The sequence below is a fragment of the Peromyscus californicus genome, unplaced genomic scaffold (assembly GCF_007827085.1).
Source record: "Peromyscus californicus insignis strain IS unplaced genomic scaffold, ASM782708v3 Scaffold_5__1_contigs__length_169319896, whole genome shotgun sequence".
Taxonomy (NCBI): Eukaryota; Metazoa; Chordata; class Mammalia; order Rodentia; family Cricetidae; genus Peromyscus; species Peromyscus californicus.
The window spans coordinates 144,527,933-144,547,922 of record NW_026294573.1 but is presented as its reverse complement, the minus strand read 5'-3'; the positions used below and the strand labels follow the sequence as shown (position 1 = coordinate 144,547,922).

The 19,990-nt window shown below is 44.6% G+C and overlaps 1 protein-coding gene across 1 annotated transcript in view; it reads right to left on the bottom strand.

Moving 5' to 3' along the window:
- Chd7 (chromodomain helicase DNA binding protein 7) overlaps positions 1–19,990 on the bottom strand; it is a 184,523-nt gene that overhangs the window by 115,765 nt on the left and 48,768 nt on the right. The window contains 2 exon segments of the mRNA XM_052715424.1: positions 7,158–7,597; positions 7,600–8,968. Coding sequence (XP_052571384.1) covers positions 7,158–7,597; positions 7,600–8,797 — 1,638 coding nt within the window. The 5' untranslated portion in view covers positions 8,798–8,968.

The window sequence follows — 19,990 nt, the reverse complement described above, 5'->3', positions numbered from 1 at the left end:
AGAGATTCCCCTTCTAAATGGTGGCTAAAATAAAGAATAAACAAGCAGAGAATGGAAGGTATAGATGGGCAAAAGATTTCTAGTCAAAATGAGGCTTTTCCCTACCCTTGGAGAACCACTTTCAAGAGGAAACAAGGAACAGACCCCATCAGGGAGCAGGCCTGTACCGATGGGGAAATTTAACTGCTCACGGCATCCATCCACCACTTCAACCTAAAATCTTGACAATGACTGGAAGCTTCCTTCCACACAGTCAGTTTTCCTACAAGATAGACACCACTAAGCCTTCCTAGAGTTCAAGCAAATGAAATCTCAGTGACCTACCTTTCAAGAACTAATGATGAGAACTCTCACACATTCAAGCCTTTCAATGACTTGATGCTCCCTAGCAACACAAATACTTGTTCATCCTTAGAAAGAATGGGCGCTCCTGTCCTGGAGACCTCCTACCATAATCACACTAACCACTCTGTAGCCTCTTTATAATGTGCATAAACTTACTGTACTGACTTTTTGAAGGCCTGGTTGGTTCCACAGTTGTTTAGTATGGTACTAAAAATCATCTATCTGCTGAGCCCCCAAAGCAGCGTTAGAGCAACTCCAACTACGAAAAATACAAGATCACAAATACATGTCACTAATTTTTAATAGTTAGAAATTATATTTGGAAAAAAAAATCTTAAAACTTTGGGTGAGTTAAACACATTATTAATGTTTTATTAATTTTAATTTGTCCACTAGAAAAATCTCAAATAGCACATTGTAAACAAGCAATTCCTGATATGTATCCACTGTAAAGCACTAATATAGAATAAAATAAATGCGTGAGAAATGTTGGCAGAATATTATATTCAAATAACAAAATTACCTACCCACCTAAATGGAAGCCTTTGCCTCCCCCTCCACCTAATGCCACACTGTCAATCACTGCCTTAATAAAGTGCTTGGGGAGAGCAAATGATAAATTTTCTAAAATGTAGTTAAACAGAGGCAGCCAAGATACAAGATGAGATTGCAGTATTTAACAATGGACTCTTTGCCAGGCATGAAGGCTCTATCAGCATTCAGGGTCTGAAGATAGATGATCATATATTTGAGGCTAGCCTGGGATACACACAGTGAGTTTGAAGCTAGTCTGACCTACAAAGCAAGACCCCGTCTCAAAAATATTTAAAACTTGGATACTATGGGTTTAGAGATATGGCTCAGTATTAAGAACACTTGCTGCTCTTGAGGAGGACCCAAGTTCAGTTCCCAACAACCCCATGGTGACTCACAACCTCCTATAACCCCCGTTAGAGGGAAATGACAGCCTCTTCTTGCAAGTGGTGCACATAAACTTACATAGGCACATACAGTTAATAAAAGTCAAATGGCTTCTTGGGACGTCTAGCAGTGGCCTAATATCCAACTTTAAAGATAACTGAAAAACTAAACCAGCAGTTCTCAACCTATGGGTCACAACCCCTTTGAGGATCAATTATCAGATATCCTGCATATCACATGTTCACATTACAATTCATAACAGTAGCAAAATTCGTTATGAAGTAGAATGAAATAATTTTATGGTTGGGAGTCACCACCACATGATGAGCTGCATTAAAGGGTGGCAGCATTAGGAAAGTTGGGAAGCACTGAACTTAATAAACTGTCAAATTTGACTGTCACAGAAAACAGTCCTTTTTCACAAAACAGAAGCCAGCTAAGAGACACAGCTGTCTCAGAGGCATGTGTGCTTTCAGCCTACAGGGCTTTCAGTCTACGCTTGGCACTGTCTATTTTGACTCACTAAAATTCTGACCTCTGAGGAAAAGCAGCTCTGGGGAGGAGGAAATATCAGGAGAGAAGACGGTGTTGGGAGATAGCTCATGAATCGGAAGTGTATGAAAAGCAGTCAGAAGAAGGACGTCATGAAAGTCACAAGGCTGCTACAGGCAAATGAAGGAAAAGGTGACACAGAGCTTTACCAATGGGTCATGAAGAAGCACCCAAATCCAGCAAGCCGGGAACGGTGCTTCGCACAGAGGGCCAGCTGCTCCACAGAGGCTTAACTGGAGACCTGTTCTCTGCAGGTGTGTGCACATGGAAACATCCCTAAATGCCGCTTACATTTGAAGCTGGCTTTATGCACAGCGACTGTAATTTCCCATCTTGCTCAGACAACTTTAAAGTTGTCAAAGCATGAGCAACATCATAGGCAGCAGTCACGGATGCACGTGCCTGTCACTAAAAAGGTTCTTTCTGTCTATTTTCTAACTACAACTCCAATACATATGGCTTGAACTGTATGGCCAACTTTTCCCACTGATTTACTAGATGGTTGCCAATGATTCTACCCACATTGGGTAAATGCAGATTGTCAAGAAAGGACTAACTCAAGCTTCCAGGAAAAGGATTTGCAAAAGGCTTTTAAAACTGCTCTTCAGTTACCACAGAAAGTCATTTTTAAAAAGTACCACTGATTCTTCTAGAGCTTTTATTTATTTCTAGAAATCTCGGGGGTGGGGGTAGGGAGCCACAGGAGCATTATTACCCACTGTCAAGCCCTTAACTTCTGTTCTCCTTTATGGTGAAAAAATTAAGGACCAAATTAAGGAAAGGAACATAAATACATCAACATTACACTGATCCCAGAACACAATGGTTCAGATCCTAAAAACTCCACCAGAACTTTCCACCTGGGAGAATAACCCAGGAACTGGAAATCGCAGGGACTGTGCAGCAGAAACCATTCAGCAGCCTGGACTTGCCTCTGACCTGATGGACAATCCATTTAGATAGGCTTCAAGTGAACAACACTCTCCTGGTGCACAGTGCACATCGGTCTATCCTGACTAGCCCTCCCTCGTTCTCCTCACATTTAGCATTGCCGTCTCCCATGCCATATCCACTCTGCAAACCTCCCAGGAACACAGAGTGTGTGTCCTGTGCCTCAGTGCTACACGTCAGGCCATGAGCTACGCAAGGCCTGTGCCATTCTGTCAGTTTTGTACTCACAGCTTTCTAACCCTTAAACTGTTCCCCACCGCCTCTATCCATCCTCATCCTCCCCTCAGCTCAGACTGGTCCTCCAAATCTCCACAAGGACAGTTACTTTCCCCGAGACACCTTTAGGATGGGTCTCTATCCTTTCCATGAAGTATCTTCACTTGGACTCTTAAGGCATAGAGGGTGCCTCCATTGCTTGAGAAATGTTCCCTGAACAAAGCAAAGTCAAACCACAACAATAATGTTTGACACTGAAATCAGTGAAGCTAATTGTAAACTTGGCAACAGGTAATCTTGAACACTTTTGACATGACAGTGTATTGTTTGGGGGTTCCACTGTGCGTTTACAAGATGTTACTGCTAATATTCCCGTGCTTCCAGGTAGGTAGAAAAATCCCACTCTTTAGATAATGAAATCAAGGCCCTGAGGCTAAGGAAGTTGCTCAAGGCAGGGGTATAAAAATTTGTGGCACTACCACCAAAAGCTCAGGCTCCAAGCCTATACTTCATACCATTATTTCTAAATACTATGGCAGGGGCCCCTGGAGAGTTTGGGATAGCAGCACTTACTTTTATAGGACACTGGGTGTATGCTTTCTCTCCATGCAAACAGGCAGTGGACTGGTCCAGGACTGTGATTCGCACAGATGGCACAGGGATGGGGGGGACGGAACCCGGGGACTTGCACATACCAAGTATCTGTTCTAGCTTTGAACTTGAGTCTGATTTCTAAGACAGTACATACCAATACAAATAACCCACATAATGTAAATTTTGTGGAGTTTACACGCCCCAATAATTTTAATAGATGTTCAGGAATCTGAAAGGGCTTCAAAACCATTTGTGTAAGCTACTGAAAAAGAAATGCAAGCTATAGTTTTCATTTCCCTATAAGTCTTACCAAATACCAAGTCTAGAGTTTCCAATAACGAATGTCAATAAACAATAATGTAGTTTTGTAAATTTTCAATCAATAAACCTTTTGATTCTAACTTTTATAACTAAGAATAAATAAAGGAATTTCTAGATATATTTAAGCATGCAATTCACAAAGGACCTAATCAGAACCTATAAAATAAGAAATACAACTTGCTTTTTAAAAGTGGAAAAATTTGCCAGGCGGTGGTGGCTCACACCTTTAATCCCACACTTGGGAGGCAGAGGCAGGCAAATCTCTGTGTGTTTGAGACCAGCGTGGTCTACAGAGCGAGTTCAAGTTCCAGGACACCCAGAGCTGTTACACAGAGAAACTGTTTCAAAAAATTGAAAAAAAAAAAAAAAGTGCAAAAACTCAATTCAACAAGTCTGTTCGAATGTGGTTGGCAAATTACATGCTTATTTCAAACTAATGGAATAGCTTCCCAGATTCCCAGCACAATCTGGAACTCCATCATATATGAAATTCAGTGTGGATTTAATGATGCTAAAGCAAAGCACAATTAGAAAGATATACTTGCTAGGGCCCAGGATGAGTCACCCAGGAAGAGAAAATTCTAGATCACATGAGAGCATTCTGAATTAAGCACACAATCAACCTCCTCACATCCAGCAACATGGGGGGTGCCTGGCTGCACAAATCAAACGTACTATTTTATGATTTAGGTGAAACCTAATTGTATTTTATCTGTTTAAGATAAAATTAATTATATATTTTATCCACACATACAATCACAACTATAAAAAGAAGCCTGAGTGTCAGAGGGTCATAACTACAACCTGGAGAAGCATGGACACAGCCAAGGGAGTTTGTAACCCCCACCTAATCCTAGCATTTGGGACTAGTACCATTTTTCTTGTGTTATGAAAGCATCGGGTTCAGGGAGGTTAAATCACTTGTCCAATACCACCAAGCTGCATAGGGGAGAGCAGAGATTCAAATACCCTTCTAACTTCATTTTCAGAACTACTGATTGCCCCAGAATCTGAAGAAGATCCAAAGTTAAACATAAATGTGAAGTAAATACCAAGAAAAATACGAACAAAACTGAACTCGCAAAGAAACACAGCTCAAACGTCTACAACCTTTCGAAAGTGCTGAGTTTGTCTTTTGAGATGCCTGCTTAGAGCGCAATGCCCTTGGGGTCCCCAGACCATATCACCTAGCACTGGCCTCCAGCTCAGAAGCCAGAGTATCTGTCCTCTGAATACCTCTGAAAGCCGGAAAAGAGCAACTTCATCTGGGGACCACGACCGTCTCCTCAGCGAACCCCTACAAACTGTGCTCACCTTTCAACTGCTGGGGTGAAAAGTCAGAAACCAGCACTCTAGAGATACCTTTTTTACTAAGAAAGCTTCCGCTTCCGGGTACTAAAACTACTTCCCCAAAGCTAAGTCGCATGTATTTCTGCCTTGGAGGTACCCAGTTTGACTCACTTCAGGACAGCACCATCGAGTGTTTGACCCCGAGTAGACAGGAAGGGAAAACCTCGGTGCTGGCCCTGAAGCTGGCTCTCCATCAGGACCTTCGGCTCTGAAGGCAGCTGCTCAGTTAATTGCCTTCCTATCTGGAATCTGAGGGCAGATTCCAGAATCCCTTTCCAGAGGGCTGCATTCTGTCCCACAGGAAGTCTGCTCTGCCCCGCGCTGGGTGAGTATGCTGTGCTACCTCGGCAGTGCTCCTGAGACACTGGATGTACCAGACTGGAGCAACTGACTGTACCTTCGCTCTGGCAGCCTGGTGAAAGGTTTCCAAACGCCGACACTAGGTTTCTCCTCCGATGCAATAAGGCAGAATTAAAAGTCCAGGTCTGATGAGCAAAGAACCCCCGGGTGACTCTCGGAGGTATAAAAAGCAGGAGAGGAAACACATGTGTCTTAAATACTCTGTGGGCGTGGTCTTGAGCATCTCCAGGGGAGGAGCCAATCCTTGGCGGGATTTTTTGAGGGGCGGGGTCTGAAATGGGAGGAGTGGGCCCCGCAGGGAAGATTCCCAACACCAGGGCGGGCTGAAGCCTCAGCACTTTACTGGCCTTAGTATTGAATTCACCATGAGGGCAGGCCCTTTACTTCAAACAGCTTCAACCTGTTCTGCTCCCAACTGTCTTTGCAAGCCTAGACAGGTGGTTTCCACTACCGGTCGCTCCCCCATCTGTCCTACAGTGGTATGATCACCACTACCAACTCCTCATTTAAGTTCAATTTCTTAAAACGGAATGCAAGATCCCAATAGCTCTCCCTGGCCAGAACCTTCCCACTGACCCATTTCTCCATGCAGAAAGCTCAACTCCAGGTGTATGTTTGGGGAATGACCTTAAAACCACACGAAGTGTCTTCAGGGATCACTTCCCTAAGGTAAGTTTGACTGGAATTTCAAGCACGCATCCTTTACTGGGATTTCCTCTTCCGGGACATCTGTCACATAAGCACCCGTGATCTTTCACTCTGTTTTGTTTTTCACCCACAGGTCACATTTTCCAATGATTAGGTCCATCAGGAAGAAGCAGTATGCCCTACAGCTCTGAAGTCACCCACAGTGCCCCCACCCCATGAAAACCTGCAGACTTGGGGGATGAATATGCACTCAGAAAAATCTGTTCATGAACACCACTTTTCACTGGTCAAGATCACGAAGACCAAAATACATACAGGGGAAAATGTCTTTGTAAATATAAATTGGGAAAGCTAACAACATCTTAACTTACAAAAACACTGTGGCCCTTCGATGCTGGTACACAAATCTCAAACCAAATCCTATCAATTACCAATCACTGTCATTTCCTATAACTTAAATCCACACTCTCAACCGTTGGTAAATGAAGTACTATAGAAACACCTACTTCACAGCTTCCCACAGAAGGGATGCTAACGCACAAACTTTTGCTGGAAATCAAGTTTCAGTGCATTTTTCAAGCAGAGAAAGAGGGAGGGAGAGAGAGGAGGAAACAGACGGCAACGAAAGAAAGAAATCTTTCTCTGATGAGTGGGCCTAGTCTCAGTCCACTACATTATCCACAGATTTAGCACCTAGTACAATTCCCAGGACATGGGGATTAAGGAATTCTTTAATGAATGAGCCCGTAAGTGAGTAAATAAAGTAAATAAAGGCAATAATGAGGGTGGAGGCAACCTACAAGCTAAAAACTCAAGGTGTTCATGAGGAAACAGTTTCCATGACACGTATTAGACAAGTTTCTCACACGGCGGTGCGGGCCGGCTCTGCGTCTCCTTACCTGATGCACAGGCACTTTCTGCGGGGTATTCTGGGGTGACGGGTGGAGTTGTGCCCAAGGCTGGTGATGAGGGTGAGGAGGGGAAGACTGGTGCAGGCCTGGGTGGGGCTGTAGTGGAGGACAGGTTGGCAACTGCTGAAAAGACGGCTGACCAGGATGCTGCTGGCCGGGCATCAGTCGCTCCTGGATTGCCTGTGGGTCTGCAAGGCCCACACCAGGACAACCATTCGGTCTCATGTGCCCGGTCAACTCCCTCGGTGCCGAGGACATGCCCATGAATGGTCGAGGCTGCTGCATGTTTCTGGAGCCTATGTTCCTCTGTCCGAGTCCTATGGCACCAGGGGGCTGGTGAGATGGCTGAGGGTGGGGCATATTTGGATAACTGCCAACATCCATTGGCATCCCAGCACTTCCGGGCCTGACCTGTGGCGGAGGCGTGCTGCTGGATTACTCATTGCTTTCATGGGTGACATGGGAGGTGGAGAGGCGTAAGTTCCCTGAGGCTGTGAAGGATGCATAGTTTGTGTGTTCATTTGGTTAAGTGAGCCGCTGGGGTGGATGGGCTGCTGGTGCATTAGTCCTTGACCACTGTTTGATGGGAACCCTACAGCGTTGGGGTATCTTGGTACGGACTGGTTCATTGGAGTATTGTTTGTAAGGCCTAAATTTTGACTCATCCCTGTACTGTTAACTAATCCCTGATTTAGGTTACTGTAAGGGTATCGAGAATACTGCCCTGAGTTGTTTACAGTAGGGGAGGGGGCCGTCTGGCTCCGAGAACTAAAGTTAAGGGTTTGTGGCCTGACAGTCCCTTGCTGAGGAGGATTTGGGGAGAATCTGGGACTGTGGGCAACGGATTCTCCGTGGAGAGCAGTCGGGGGGTGGTGGTGAAACTGCTGTACTGAGTGTCGCAGGGAAGGCGCCATGCTGGGACTCTGCTGGGGCATGTGCGACAAGTGGCCCGGTCCTGAGGTGGCAATGAAAGGATTTCCCTGATTGAGGCCCTCTTGACCTTGGGAAAACTGGCTCATCCTCTGCTGTGGCTGGCCATGCTGCTGCATGGAAAAATCCCCACGTGCCATATAGCTGCCCATCTGCTGCATGTGCTGAGGGTGGCCCTGTGCCGGTGGCCCCGAGGGAGCTGGCTGCGGTTGCTGTTGCTGGTAGGGGGCTCGTATCTGGTCTGGTACCTGAACAGCCCGAGGGCCCCACATGGAGCCACTGTCCACAAAAGATTGCCCATGCCTTTCATTCTGCATGCCAGGATAGACTCCCATCTGACTGCCGCCACTGCCTCCATGCGGCACCTGGGGAACAGGAGGGGTGTGATACTGTGAGTGTGGAGATGCCAAGCCGTTCCCAGGGGCACTGCCCATCATCCTGTTAGGCTGATCCATCAGGTGCATCTTTTGTTCGTACTGATTATAGTGATCAAAATGGGTCAACTTGGTTTGATTTTGATTCGTGGAAGGATGATGAAGGGGTGGCTGTAAGGAGGCGAAACCTTGGTCTATGGGCATCTGCTGACCCATGGGATTCACTGGGTTTTCAGGGTAGCCACATTCCCCAAGGCCTTCAAGGCCTTCACTGAATATATTCCCATCCTCGCCAAAAAGACTCATCATTCCTGGATCCGCCATCTTCTTCCAACACACGGCTCCCCCAAACACAGCTTGGGAGCTTGTCTGTGCTTCTTCACTGAGGTGCTTGTCCTCAAAGCCTATAATCCTTAACTAATCTTCTTCATGTCATTCTAAATTTCTTTAATTCTCTTGGACCCTGCAGTGTCAGGCGAAGTCTGGATATAGGTCCTAGAAGGGAGCGGGGGTAGGAAGAAAGAAAAAAGAAAACAAAGAATTAGGAACAAATGATAAAAACTGCCGGTATTTTACACATTTGAATTTAGTTTCCATCAACAATACTAAGCTAGGCCCCTTGCTGAGCTGTATTTTACAAATCTAGTTCACTTTAAGGGAAACTCATTAGCTTCTACCAGACGCATTATGATCGGTTACGTAGAAAGCCAGCAAAACACTAACCTTAACCTTAAATTAATCCATTCACTACACTTCCTCACATTCCGTTCTTGGATGGAACAGAACAAAAGAACACAACATGAAGCAGCAGCAGCTGCCACAGCAGGCAGGCAGATGTATGAATATAGCCAAGCAACCCATCTGCTGAACCAAAGCCCTGGAAATGCTCTGGTTACCACCAGCCGCCCTGAACCTCACTCCCCTGAGCAGCACAATCAGATGAGCGCGGTACCGAGGGCTGCGGAAAGCCCAACTTAGGGAAAGTGACTGGAGGATTATACAAAGACCAAAATCAGTCATTTTGTACAAATTAGATATTTACAGCCCACATACGACTGTCTAACAGCAACAGAGGCATCTAACAAGAAAGCGCCCATAATGAGGTTGAAAAGCAAGCTTGAGAGCAGCACAATAAATTCATAATTTCATTATGCTTAATAGCAGGAATAGACAAGATTCAGAGAGAGACTACAAGAAAAGCTTTCATTCTCCATGAGGACCAATTTGACTCATGGCTCTGGGCCCACCACGTTCCAGATTTGCGGGGCGGATGGTAGCAGGGTCCAGACACCAGCTTCATTATGCTCCACCACTGGCTCTGGTGAGGGCTAAGGACCCGAAAACTCAGGGAAACGAGCTGGTAACCGATGACTATTCTTGTTGGAAGAGACAGAGACCTCTTCAGAAACTAGCCAAAACTGGATGTTACTTTAACAGAAGAAAGTTAAAAATACCCATCAGACCTTTTCAAACCCTCGCAGGACAAAGCAGGACACAGCAGGAGGGAGTGGACTCACTGCCGCATCCCTCTGCCTCCTCTGCTAACAGTACAGCTACCGGTCCCTCTGCCTTCTCTGTAAACTCTTTCTGATAGATTTGGGGTCAGATTAAAATAACCAATTTCATTTGAAGAATGCTTCAACAACCAAAACAGAAAAGTGTTTTTGTTCACTGCTTATTGAATCAACAATCTAATAAAGAATGAATTCACATAAGAAAAATGCCTGAAATCTTAGACATCTTTGGAATTTAACTCATTGATTTCCTCGTAAGAGCACATTAAGCATTGTGTGATACTGACCCACTTGGGGCACGGAAGCAAACGGGGAAGACTTTCTAGCGATACTCTAAACAAACTCGGTCATGAATTCTACTACTATACACTTCTACAAGAATATCGAAAAAGCCAACTCCGCTGAGGAGTCCCGTCCCCCCGCCCCCTGTGAGACAGATAAAATCTGCTTCTACCTGCCCTATTCTAACATATTCACAACACAGAGGAAGCTCTGTTTATGGAAGTGTAAACAACATTCCTGCTCACTGTCAGCGCCACAGACATGACACCTGAGAGGGTCTCCAGGTCTGCAGCTTTCAGGTGGCAGCTGTCAGCTAACGCCAAAGGTCTCCTCTCTCTGCCACTAACTGCCATAAATTTTCTGATCTACTTTCTCCAAATACAGAGGTCAGACAAGGGAGACTCAGGCACACATGAAAGCCATTTTGCTGAAAATGTGCTGGTTTTCCACAGAACGACTAAAAATCCAGAGCAAGGAGTAGAAATCTCCAGTGCCAAATGCAACAAATACTGACAAATTGAATTTGGACCTAACCTGAAAAGCTTAAAAAGTCAGTCTTCATTTACTCGAAGCTCACCCTTAACTTCCTAGGAAATAAATAGTGCAGTGGACTTGCAAATAGCTTAAGCCTGCCATGCAGGCCACTCAGCACGTCCTCTTAAGGAAAGTAGTGTCACTTATATGTTCTGGGAGACCCTGTTTCATATCCCAACAGCTTCATCAGCTGGGGCCCACCAAGTGTCGGGGGGAAGTGCCACAGCCTGGGTAGATCCTGGCCCCCTCTGCCCGGGGCGAAGGGAGCACAGAGGCTCCTGGTACCTCTCCTGCAGGACCATGGAGCCCAGGGCATCGCAGAGCCAGCTTGGAGCAGCGGCAGTGGGGTCGGCACTTGCTTTTTATCAGCTAAGGGCCGAGCACAAGGGGAAAGGAAGTTGTGCAGGCGTGAGAAGAGACAACACAGAGCCTCGCTGAGAGTAATTATACCAGACACTTGGCTTTGTTCCCCTCCTTCCGGTTCCCTACTCATTCCCATTAAGAATCCACTCCCGGAGGCATCCAAAATGCCAGCATTATATGGTATCGTGAGCATGTCACCCACTGCAGCTGTGACCACACTCAGGTGTGCCCCAGGCAGAGAGGTTCAAACCTGTGGCTCTGCAGTCGATCAGCAGTAACTGCTAGCATTCAGGCCACCAACGCCACCTTGCTTCTGTTCTGACCCCTAGGACCAGCTGGCAACTGTGCCAGGAATCCATCTGGTAACTATGGTCCATACTTCTGACCAAGACCATCTGAATGCCCAGGTTGCAGCTGCAGTATATAATTTTCTGGTTTTATAAATGTTTAAAATAAAACTCCATTTTGAAGGCTTCACCCTTCTCTACACTCAATGTCTACATTGCCTATGGCTACACATCACTGTCAAGTGGGCCACGTCTAAGAGGCAGAGTCAGAAAAAATGTTCACTTTCTAGGAGCCATGCATTATAACTAGCCAGAGAGAGAGTGAAAAAAATTAATAATTTCCATTTAACCCTTATGAAACCTGGTATGAACCAAAAGAGAGTTCACAAAGATGCATGTGTTTGGAGGTGAGAAGGGGCACAAAACTGCCACCTACGAGAACTATCAGCACGGGCAGAAGTACACCACAATGCCAGTTACAGGCTGGCAAGCACTTTTGGGGCTTCTGCCCCAAGCTCCTCTTCACAGATGAAACACCCTTTTATAGGTTAACGGGACAGAGTGTCTTATAACGAACATTTTAATGACAAACAGAGTGACGAATGGATAAGACAGCTGCAGGTGAATAGGGGCAAAAGACTAAAGCCAATACTGGGTCTCCTTTATCCAGAGATGAGTCCAGAAGGAATGCATCTTCCAACAGAAGCAAATTAAACTCCTTTTGAGAAATTTTCCAGAAGTCTAACTTTTAAGAACAAAGCACACAAGAGAACCAAGCAGGGACTGCTGGTAACTTCCCCGGGAATAAACAGGCACACCTAAACAAGTAAAGAGCACAGAGAACCAACAATGAGCTGAGGGATGGCTGGGACTGCTTGCCCAGCACAGACAAAACCATGGGCTTACTGTCACAACATCTCTGAATTTTTTTAAATTAAAAAAAAAAAAAATCAGCAGTGTGAGCAACGAGTATACAAGAAGTCGACGAGAAGTTATAAATATTTAAGAATGTAAAAGGATTTCATTGTAGGTTAGTTTTTATTATCTAGTGTCACACTGATTCGTTAATGCAGTGACTTTCCAACCTCACAAAGTTAACCAATTCCTAATTACCCACAATTCTGAAAGCAGGACATCATCTGTGCACTTAGGCTTTTGGTTTGGGTTTGGGTTGTTTTGTTTTTTGAGACAGGGTTTGTCTGTGTAACAGCACCAGCTGTCCTGGAACTCGCTTTGTAGCCCAGGATGGCCTCGAACTCACAGAGATCCGCCTGCCTCTGCCTCCCGAGTGCTGGGATTAAAAGCGTGCGCCACCACAGCCCTTCTGCACACTTGAGTTTTAATGCAGTACCACAATGCTGCAGACTTTTCACAGGAATAGACCAGAAACCTAGCAAGGAAACAGGTAAATTCAAAACACCTTTCAGATCCAACTATGTCCTCTAGTTCAACCACGTGGGTGGCAGGGCTCTTCCGTGAGTGTCCAGCACACCTGGGCTAGTGTGAAGTCTTAGAGTAGTTGCTGAGATCCAGAGGACTTCTTGGCTGTTGCCAGCTTTGCTTGTGGCTCCTTCAACCTCTCTACCTCCAAAGGGCCTGAGAAGACGGGCAGAGACTCTGGACGGAGGGAAGCACAGACCAGAGTCTCCAAAGGCGTGTCCTGGGACACAGCACATCAGCACCGTCCACAACCCAGACAGAGGCCACTCGGTCACCAGGGGGACAGCACTGTTCAGAGAAGAACGAAATCCACATGATGATAGGTGGACACACAGAAGATAAAGGGCTCTCTGCTGAGCTTGAATTCAAACTGAAAGCCCTAAACAGAGCCTATGGGCAGCCATCTTCCTACCCCAACACAGCCTCCAACAGTCAGCTTGGAAAGAGGAAAGTCCAGTGGGGCCAATTCTTGCTGTTGAGAAGGACATCTATCCAACTGACAAGCATCCAGATGAAGGACTCAGGAAGTGCCTCCAAGCAGCATCAGAACATCAGTTCATCACCAGTCAGCTTCAGACCTGCCTTCTGGACCAAGCGGTGCCCTTCCGGAACTCTCTGGCCAAGACCACATTTTCTTCCTCATTTATTTGCTTGGGCACTGCTGACATGCTGTGATTGGACTGCCTAAGCCAGCAGCTACTAGCCACATGTTGCCATTTAAAATCATCAGAATTAAGTGAATTTTAAAATGCAGTCCTTACTCTTACAAACTGCATTCGAGTGTTCAAGAGCCATTCATCAGGCAGTGAACACAAAGAACACCTCCATCAGTGCAGAAAGCCCGGACAGCAAGGCTGCTCATTTCGTCCCGAAAGCCCTTTCCAGAAAGAGACCATATTGACTAGTACCCATTCTTGACCACAAAGGTTTATATTATTTCAAAGGCCAATACCATCCCTTGTGATACAATATGTGGTACTTTTTCCATATGTCCATTTTAACCACACTTCAACCTATAAAATCTCTCCTTCCTCTATTTCCTAACACAGATTTCCATTTTTGATCATTTTAGCCATGACAGGCATAATTCTTAACTATACAGAAAAGTATTTGAAAAGCTGAGAGTTCCTTCTGAAGGCCTGCATTAGTCCAAAGTACTAAAAATAAAACTGGGAGCTGGGCATGGTAGTGCACACCTCTAATCCCAGCACTCAGGAGGCAGAAGCAGACAGACCACTGTGAGTTCAAATCCATCCTGGTCTACATATCAAATTCCAAGGCAGTGCTACAGAGTGAGACCCTGTCTCAAAAACACCACCAAATGAATGAATGAGTGAAAGAATGAATAAACGAATACCATGGAACTGGTTATGGAACTCGCTTGGCAAGTATATAACCTTGGATTTGATCCCCAGAACCACAGAGTAAGTTTTAAACCATAATAAGTATTGCACTGATGGTTTTCACCAGATCGGAAGCAATCTTGATGATGTAAGATGGCAGACGTTCTCTGACACCCAGCACATACAATGCTAAGCAAAACAGTGTGGCCCCACCCTCAGGCAGCTTGCTGCTCTAGCAAATCCCCTCAAGTATTCTGAACTAGCTCAATTTGCTCACCCTGTCTCAGGTCCATGTGGACCTGAACCACCACTTCCTCTTCATCCTCCTCCTCCTCCTGCTACACGTGAGGCCTTTGTGGATCAGTGAAGGACATAAAATTGGAAGGTGACCTGGTCCTCCCAACCAAGAATGGCCAATCCTCTGTAGTACTATTGAGTCATTTCTTGCTTCTTGTGAAATCTTTAAAGGCCTTCCCTTGGCTTTCAGGATCCTGTGTAGATGTTTGAGTGAGGCTGGATGCATGCTGTCATCAGATGCCCAAATGCACCCCCATTCTGAGCTCCCCAAAGTCCTTCCTTCTGCTCTAACACTCCCTCTAAAGGATTAACAGCTACCCCTCTGCAACCTGTTTTTCTCTGGCCTCCTCATCCCCTCAAGTGCTGCCTGGCTTCTTTTCCATCTAGGGCTTCCAACCATCTGAAGATGCTTCAGGACTCCCTCCTGGAGGTGGTTTGGAGATCCTCCCTGGTAGGGTCACCTAGCCGAGGGTTACAAAGCACCACGCACTCTGCTTTGTGTTTCTTCGTGTTACTCTTCCTGGAGACAGTCTTGCCATGAGTTGGCTTCTGAGGACAACACTGGACCTCTGCCTGCTATGCAGAATACAGCCTCAGAGCACCCTGCCCCCACCCCTATCCCCACCCCCGCTATGGAATCTGCATATGAATGTTGGGACACCCTGCTCTCAGGCTGTGAGTTGTCCCTCCATCACAGTATGGAGGACCACTTAAAGTGAGAACCAACAATCCCAAGTGACACTTGTTTCAGGGAACCAAGCCAGTGATACAATGATGAGGCATTTAAAGGGGAAAAGGTCGTGCTGCATTTGCAGCTGACCAACAATACTGACTTCATCCAAAAACGTTCCACCAGTTCTTAGTGGTAAACCTGAATGTTTAACAGTCTGTAGGCAGTGGACACGTAAGAGTGTTTTACATTTAAAGATATGTTCATCTGCTTACCGATCATTTTGGTAAAGAAGAAAATTCAGTTAACAATAGTCCAGCGCTATGTTACATAATGTACTATTTCACAGGTTTCTTGCAGAAACCTTTCAGTTATTTCTACATAACCTTGAGATGCCTTTCAGATGAAAAGTCCCCCCACCCCATTAGCTGAGAACTAGTGTTTGCTTTAAAGACAACAAGGCAGTCAGCACTGAGTAACAACTTAGGACACTGAGGACACCCAATATTTTTTTCTAAATGACCAAAACGATCATATTGCCCCATCCCCAAGTTGTGCCACTCTGGTACAAAAAAAATCAGAAAGTACATCCTTCAGAGAAAGTCCTTCACACTGCAACTCAGCCTCAACTGTCAGCCCTGAAGCCAGTTCTTTGAAGACAGACCATGAGCAGGGATGCAGCACCCTGACCTTAGCCCAGAGGCAGCTCATCTCCTACCATAATAGTAAAACAAATTCAGCATGGTCTTCATGCTATATGCAACTTAGCATGGCTCCCCAAAAGACTGCCACACAGTCTAATAATGCCACAGCATTCAACCTTAGGCAGCGCGAGAGAACTGAGAACATACATGTCTGTACACACTATTATTGTACTGCATCCTTGCACATAAAATGTGTATCTACTCTCCTAACTCTTTAATGTTATCCTAAGTAACTTTAATACAGAAGATAGAAGAGCAAATGTAGAGGCAGATCCAAAAATATATAAACATATTAACTAACATATTTAAACCAGGCAGTGGTGGTATACTCCTTTAATCCCAGCACTTGGGAGGCAGAGGCAGGCGGATCTCTGTGAGTTCTAGGCCAGCCTGATCTACAGAGCAAGTTCTAGGACAGTCAAGGCTACACAGAGAAATCCTGTCTTGAAAAAAAAATCATATTTAAGTTGAAGAAAAATTAATTCTAGACTCAACCATCCTGCCAAAGACTGAAGGAAGACTAATTCTATAAAACTTCCTGATTGCTAATTTTACTAAATGTTATAAAATCCCTGAGACATTATAAAGGCTAACAACACCACATTTGTCAGTCTAATAAAAAAATAACATTAGAAAATATTTCTCTACTCATTTTTTATCAAGCTACTGGTCTGCTATACACACACCCATCTGAGTGTTAAGCTTGCTAACAAATTAGTGTAAAACAGAAGAACCAGGGAAGAGGTACCCTGGGGCCAAGCCCCATCCAGGTACCCAGGCATCACAGACTTCTGGAAGATGCCAGAGGCAGGACAGGACAACATGCTAAGGGCAGCCAAATGCTCCTGTGGGGAGTGTGCTTTGCTTCACTTCCTGCAGCTGAACCAGCCACCTGCAATGGCCATTTCCTATATTCTTTTACACTGAAAAGGTTCTCAAAAGCTGAAATGCATTTTTTCCATAATTCAGAGGGAGTTTAAAAGTGTATGCAACTGGGCTGGAGAGATGGCTGAATCAGTGTTAAGGCCACTGGCTGCTCTTCCAGAGGACCTGGCTTCAATTCCCAGCACCCACACAGGGCCTCATCACGGTCTATAACTTCAGTTCCAGAACATCTGAAACCCTCTTCTGGCCCCTGTGGGCACCACGAATGCATATAGTGCACAGACATATATACAAGCAAAATACCCATACACCTAAAATAATTTTTTAAAATGTAAATGTACTCAATATTACCTGATTTGAAAGGCATAATCAGGAGGCCATTAAAGGCAAGTTTCTGATATACTAATGTCTTAGTCAATGTTCAACTGCTGTGAGCATGACCAAAAAGCAAGTTGGGGAGGATTATTTGGCTTACACTGCAGTCCATCATTGAAAGAACCCAGGACAGGAACTCACACAGGGCAGGAACCTAAAGGCAGGAGCTGATGCAGAGACCATGGAAGGGTGCTGTTTACAGGCTTGCTCAGCCTGATTTCTTATATAATCTAGGACCACCAGGCCAAAGGCAGCACCACCCACAATGGGCTGGGTCCTCGCCCATCAATCACTACATAAGAAAATGCTCTAAAGGCTGGTCTACAGCCTGATCTTACGGAGGCATTTTCTCAATCAAGGTTTCCTCTTCTCACATGACCATAGTTTGCATCAAGTTGACATAATCTATCCAGCATAACTAAAAACATTCTTTTCCCTATTTAAAAAAACAAACTTTAGGCAACTCTACAGATGAAAGTAATTTGTTCTCTTTGCTAGATCAGCATATATGTGGTGGAAAGCCTTGTCTGTCATGAATAAACGTGAGCACAACTGCAAGCAAGTACCACAGGATAGAAAACAGGGGTCCCTCAACAAGGTGGAGGGCTTTCTAGGACCAATTGATGCCTTAGGCACCAGACTAATGCAAAAGAGAAATACATAGGAATCATTTAAGATCAGATTTCCAGAGAAGTGAGCAGTGTAACTGCAGACTGAATCATAAAGGTGGGTTGAGACATTTGAAGAACATCTAAGAAAGTGTTTTAGAAAACTGCAGGGAACCTCAGGAGGTTAGATCCACAGCAAGACCAGAGGAAAACATAGCTATGCATTCAATAAGTGAAGCACTCAATTCTTAATTCAAATAAATGGTGTTGACAAGTGAGAAGGAATTAAGGCTAGAATGCAAAGAGTTTCATACCCACTATTTCATAATCATTTCCAAATTTAACATAGCTGTAAAACATCTTTACACCTACATTTACTATATTCAAGTATGTTCTAGAATAATCAAAACTGTCAGTTTTATGCAGCTAAACCCACCTGATGTGTCTTTGGGCCAATTAAATGCTTTGCTCGCATTAGCATGTGATTAAAAAAGCTTTTCTCCACAAGCTCCATATATTTAAAACTTTATATTTTCTAGCATCTACAGGCAAGGCTCAACCACAAGTGCCCTCTCTCATCCCACAGAATTGTCCAGGTTTCCTCCCAAAACAGCTCTGTGCTGCAGGAAAACTAATTTGATAAAACATTTTTCATATCTAAGCAAATTCACTCATAAGCAAAATCTGACTTTTTATTACATTGCATTTTGTGACAAACTCTTACTCTTTTTCCACATCACCATGGTATTTTGAAAGCTGACTGTAATAACCTGATTCTACCTCTACCATCTTATTCCCCCTGAAAATCATCAAGCAAGCCACATCTGACTCTGCACTTTATGGGTGAGTGTACCAGATGACTGAAACTAGGCTGCTATTGTAACTTGTAGGCAAATCTTATGTTTCAGTTTGAAAAGAGCTCTTCTATCTCAAATGTCTACAATGTGTTCATTTTGATCACAGATTAACTTTTAAATACACCTTAAGTTGGCAAGATGGACAGACCTTACTGCAAGAAAAGTTTCATGCGGTGAGCTGAGCTGCCACCAGACACGGGAGAATAGCTGCAATGATTTAAGGCTGCTGGGAAGTTTCCTACCTTTATTTTATAATTGGTTTAATAAGAAGATTGCATGAAGAACCAGACGCTTATCCGACTTTAAAATACGGACTCCATTGAGACCTCAGAGAGCTGCACTCACCCATTTCTAAGATTTTATCAAACTTAACTATATGCATCAGCTGCTAATTAAGTTTTTGTACTAAAGATTTGTATTAAAATTCTAAGTTATTATCCTCAGTAATCATATTTATAGCATATCCTACCCAGCCACATTCCAAGTTCCCATTCCAATGTCTACCACATCTACAAATACATAGAATTCTCTACCTCATGCCCGTTTCTCAGAGGTAATTTCAAAAGGTTTCACCATAACACAACTCCAAAGAACCTAAAGTGTTCAGCTGGGTGTGGCGGCACCGACCTTAAATCCTCACTTAGGAGGCAGAGGAAGGAGGAGCTCTGAGCTCCAGAACAACCAGATCTATGTAGTAAGCCTGTCTCAGACAGACAGACGGGAAAAAATAAAAAGGAATGAATATATCTAAAGATTTCTCACTATTTACTTGGTTTCACGCCAATCAAAACCAGTGGCAAAAGCAAACATATCTCAGATGTTCTTCTGTTTGTTTTGTTTTGTGTTTTGAAACAGGGTTTCTCTGTGTAGCCCTGGCTGTCCTGGAACTCACTACCCTAAAGCAGCAAGACGCTTCTAGTAAAAATTCTCACATACTGCTTTGTACTTGAAATTGTCTGGACCACCAATGTCTAGTGACTTGTGCTCGCTACACGCAAATTCAGTGATTACTGCATTTAACCGAGCAGAATCGGGTACCACCCTGCAGATGAATTCAAGTTTTCTATTTCTTTCACTATGATGGAGTCCTGTTCGTTCTTCCCACTATTCTTTGGATAAATGCCCTTTTTGAAGGTTAAGCTGAGACATGGGCTGCATTTTGATATTTCTTTCATTGCAAACCATTTCAATATCCCCTGCTGTGCCTCTAAATATGCCCAACGCCTCCCCTGGGTGGGCACATTACGGAAGGGCTGGGCATACCAGAATCGGCCATCTTCTAATGTCTCACTGCATTCCAGGCACAAGAGCGCAGAAGCAGCCCGGGCTGTGCTGACTACCCAGGGCCTTTCCTCACA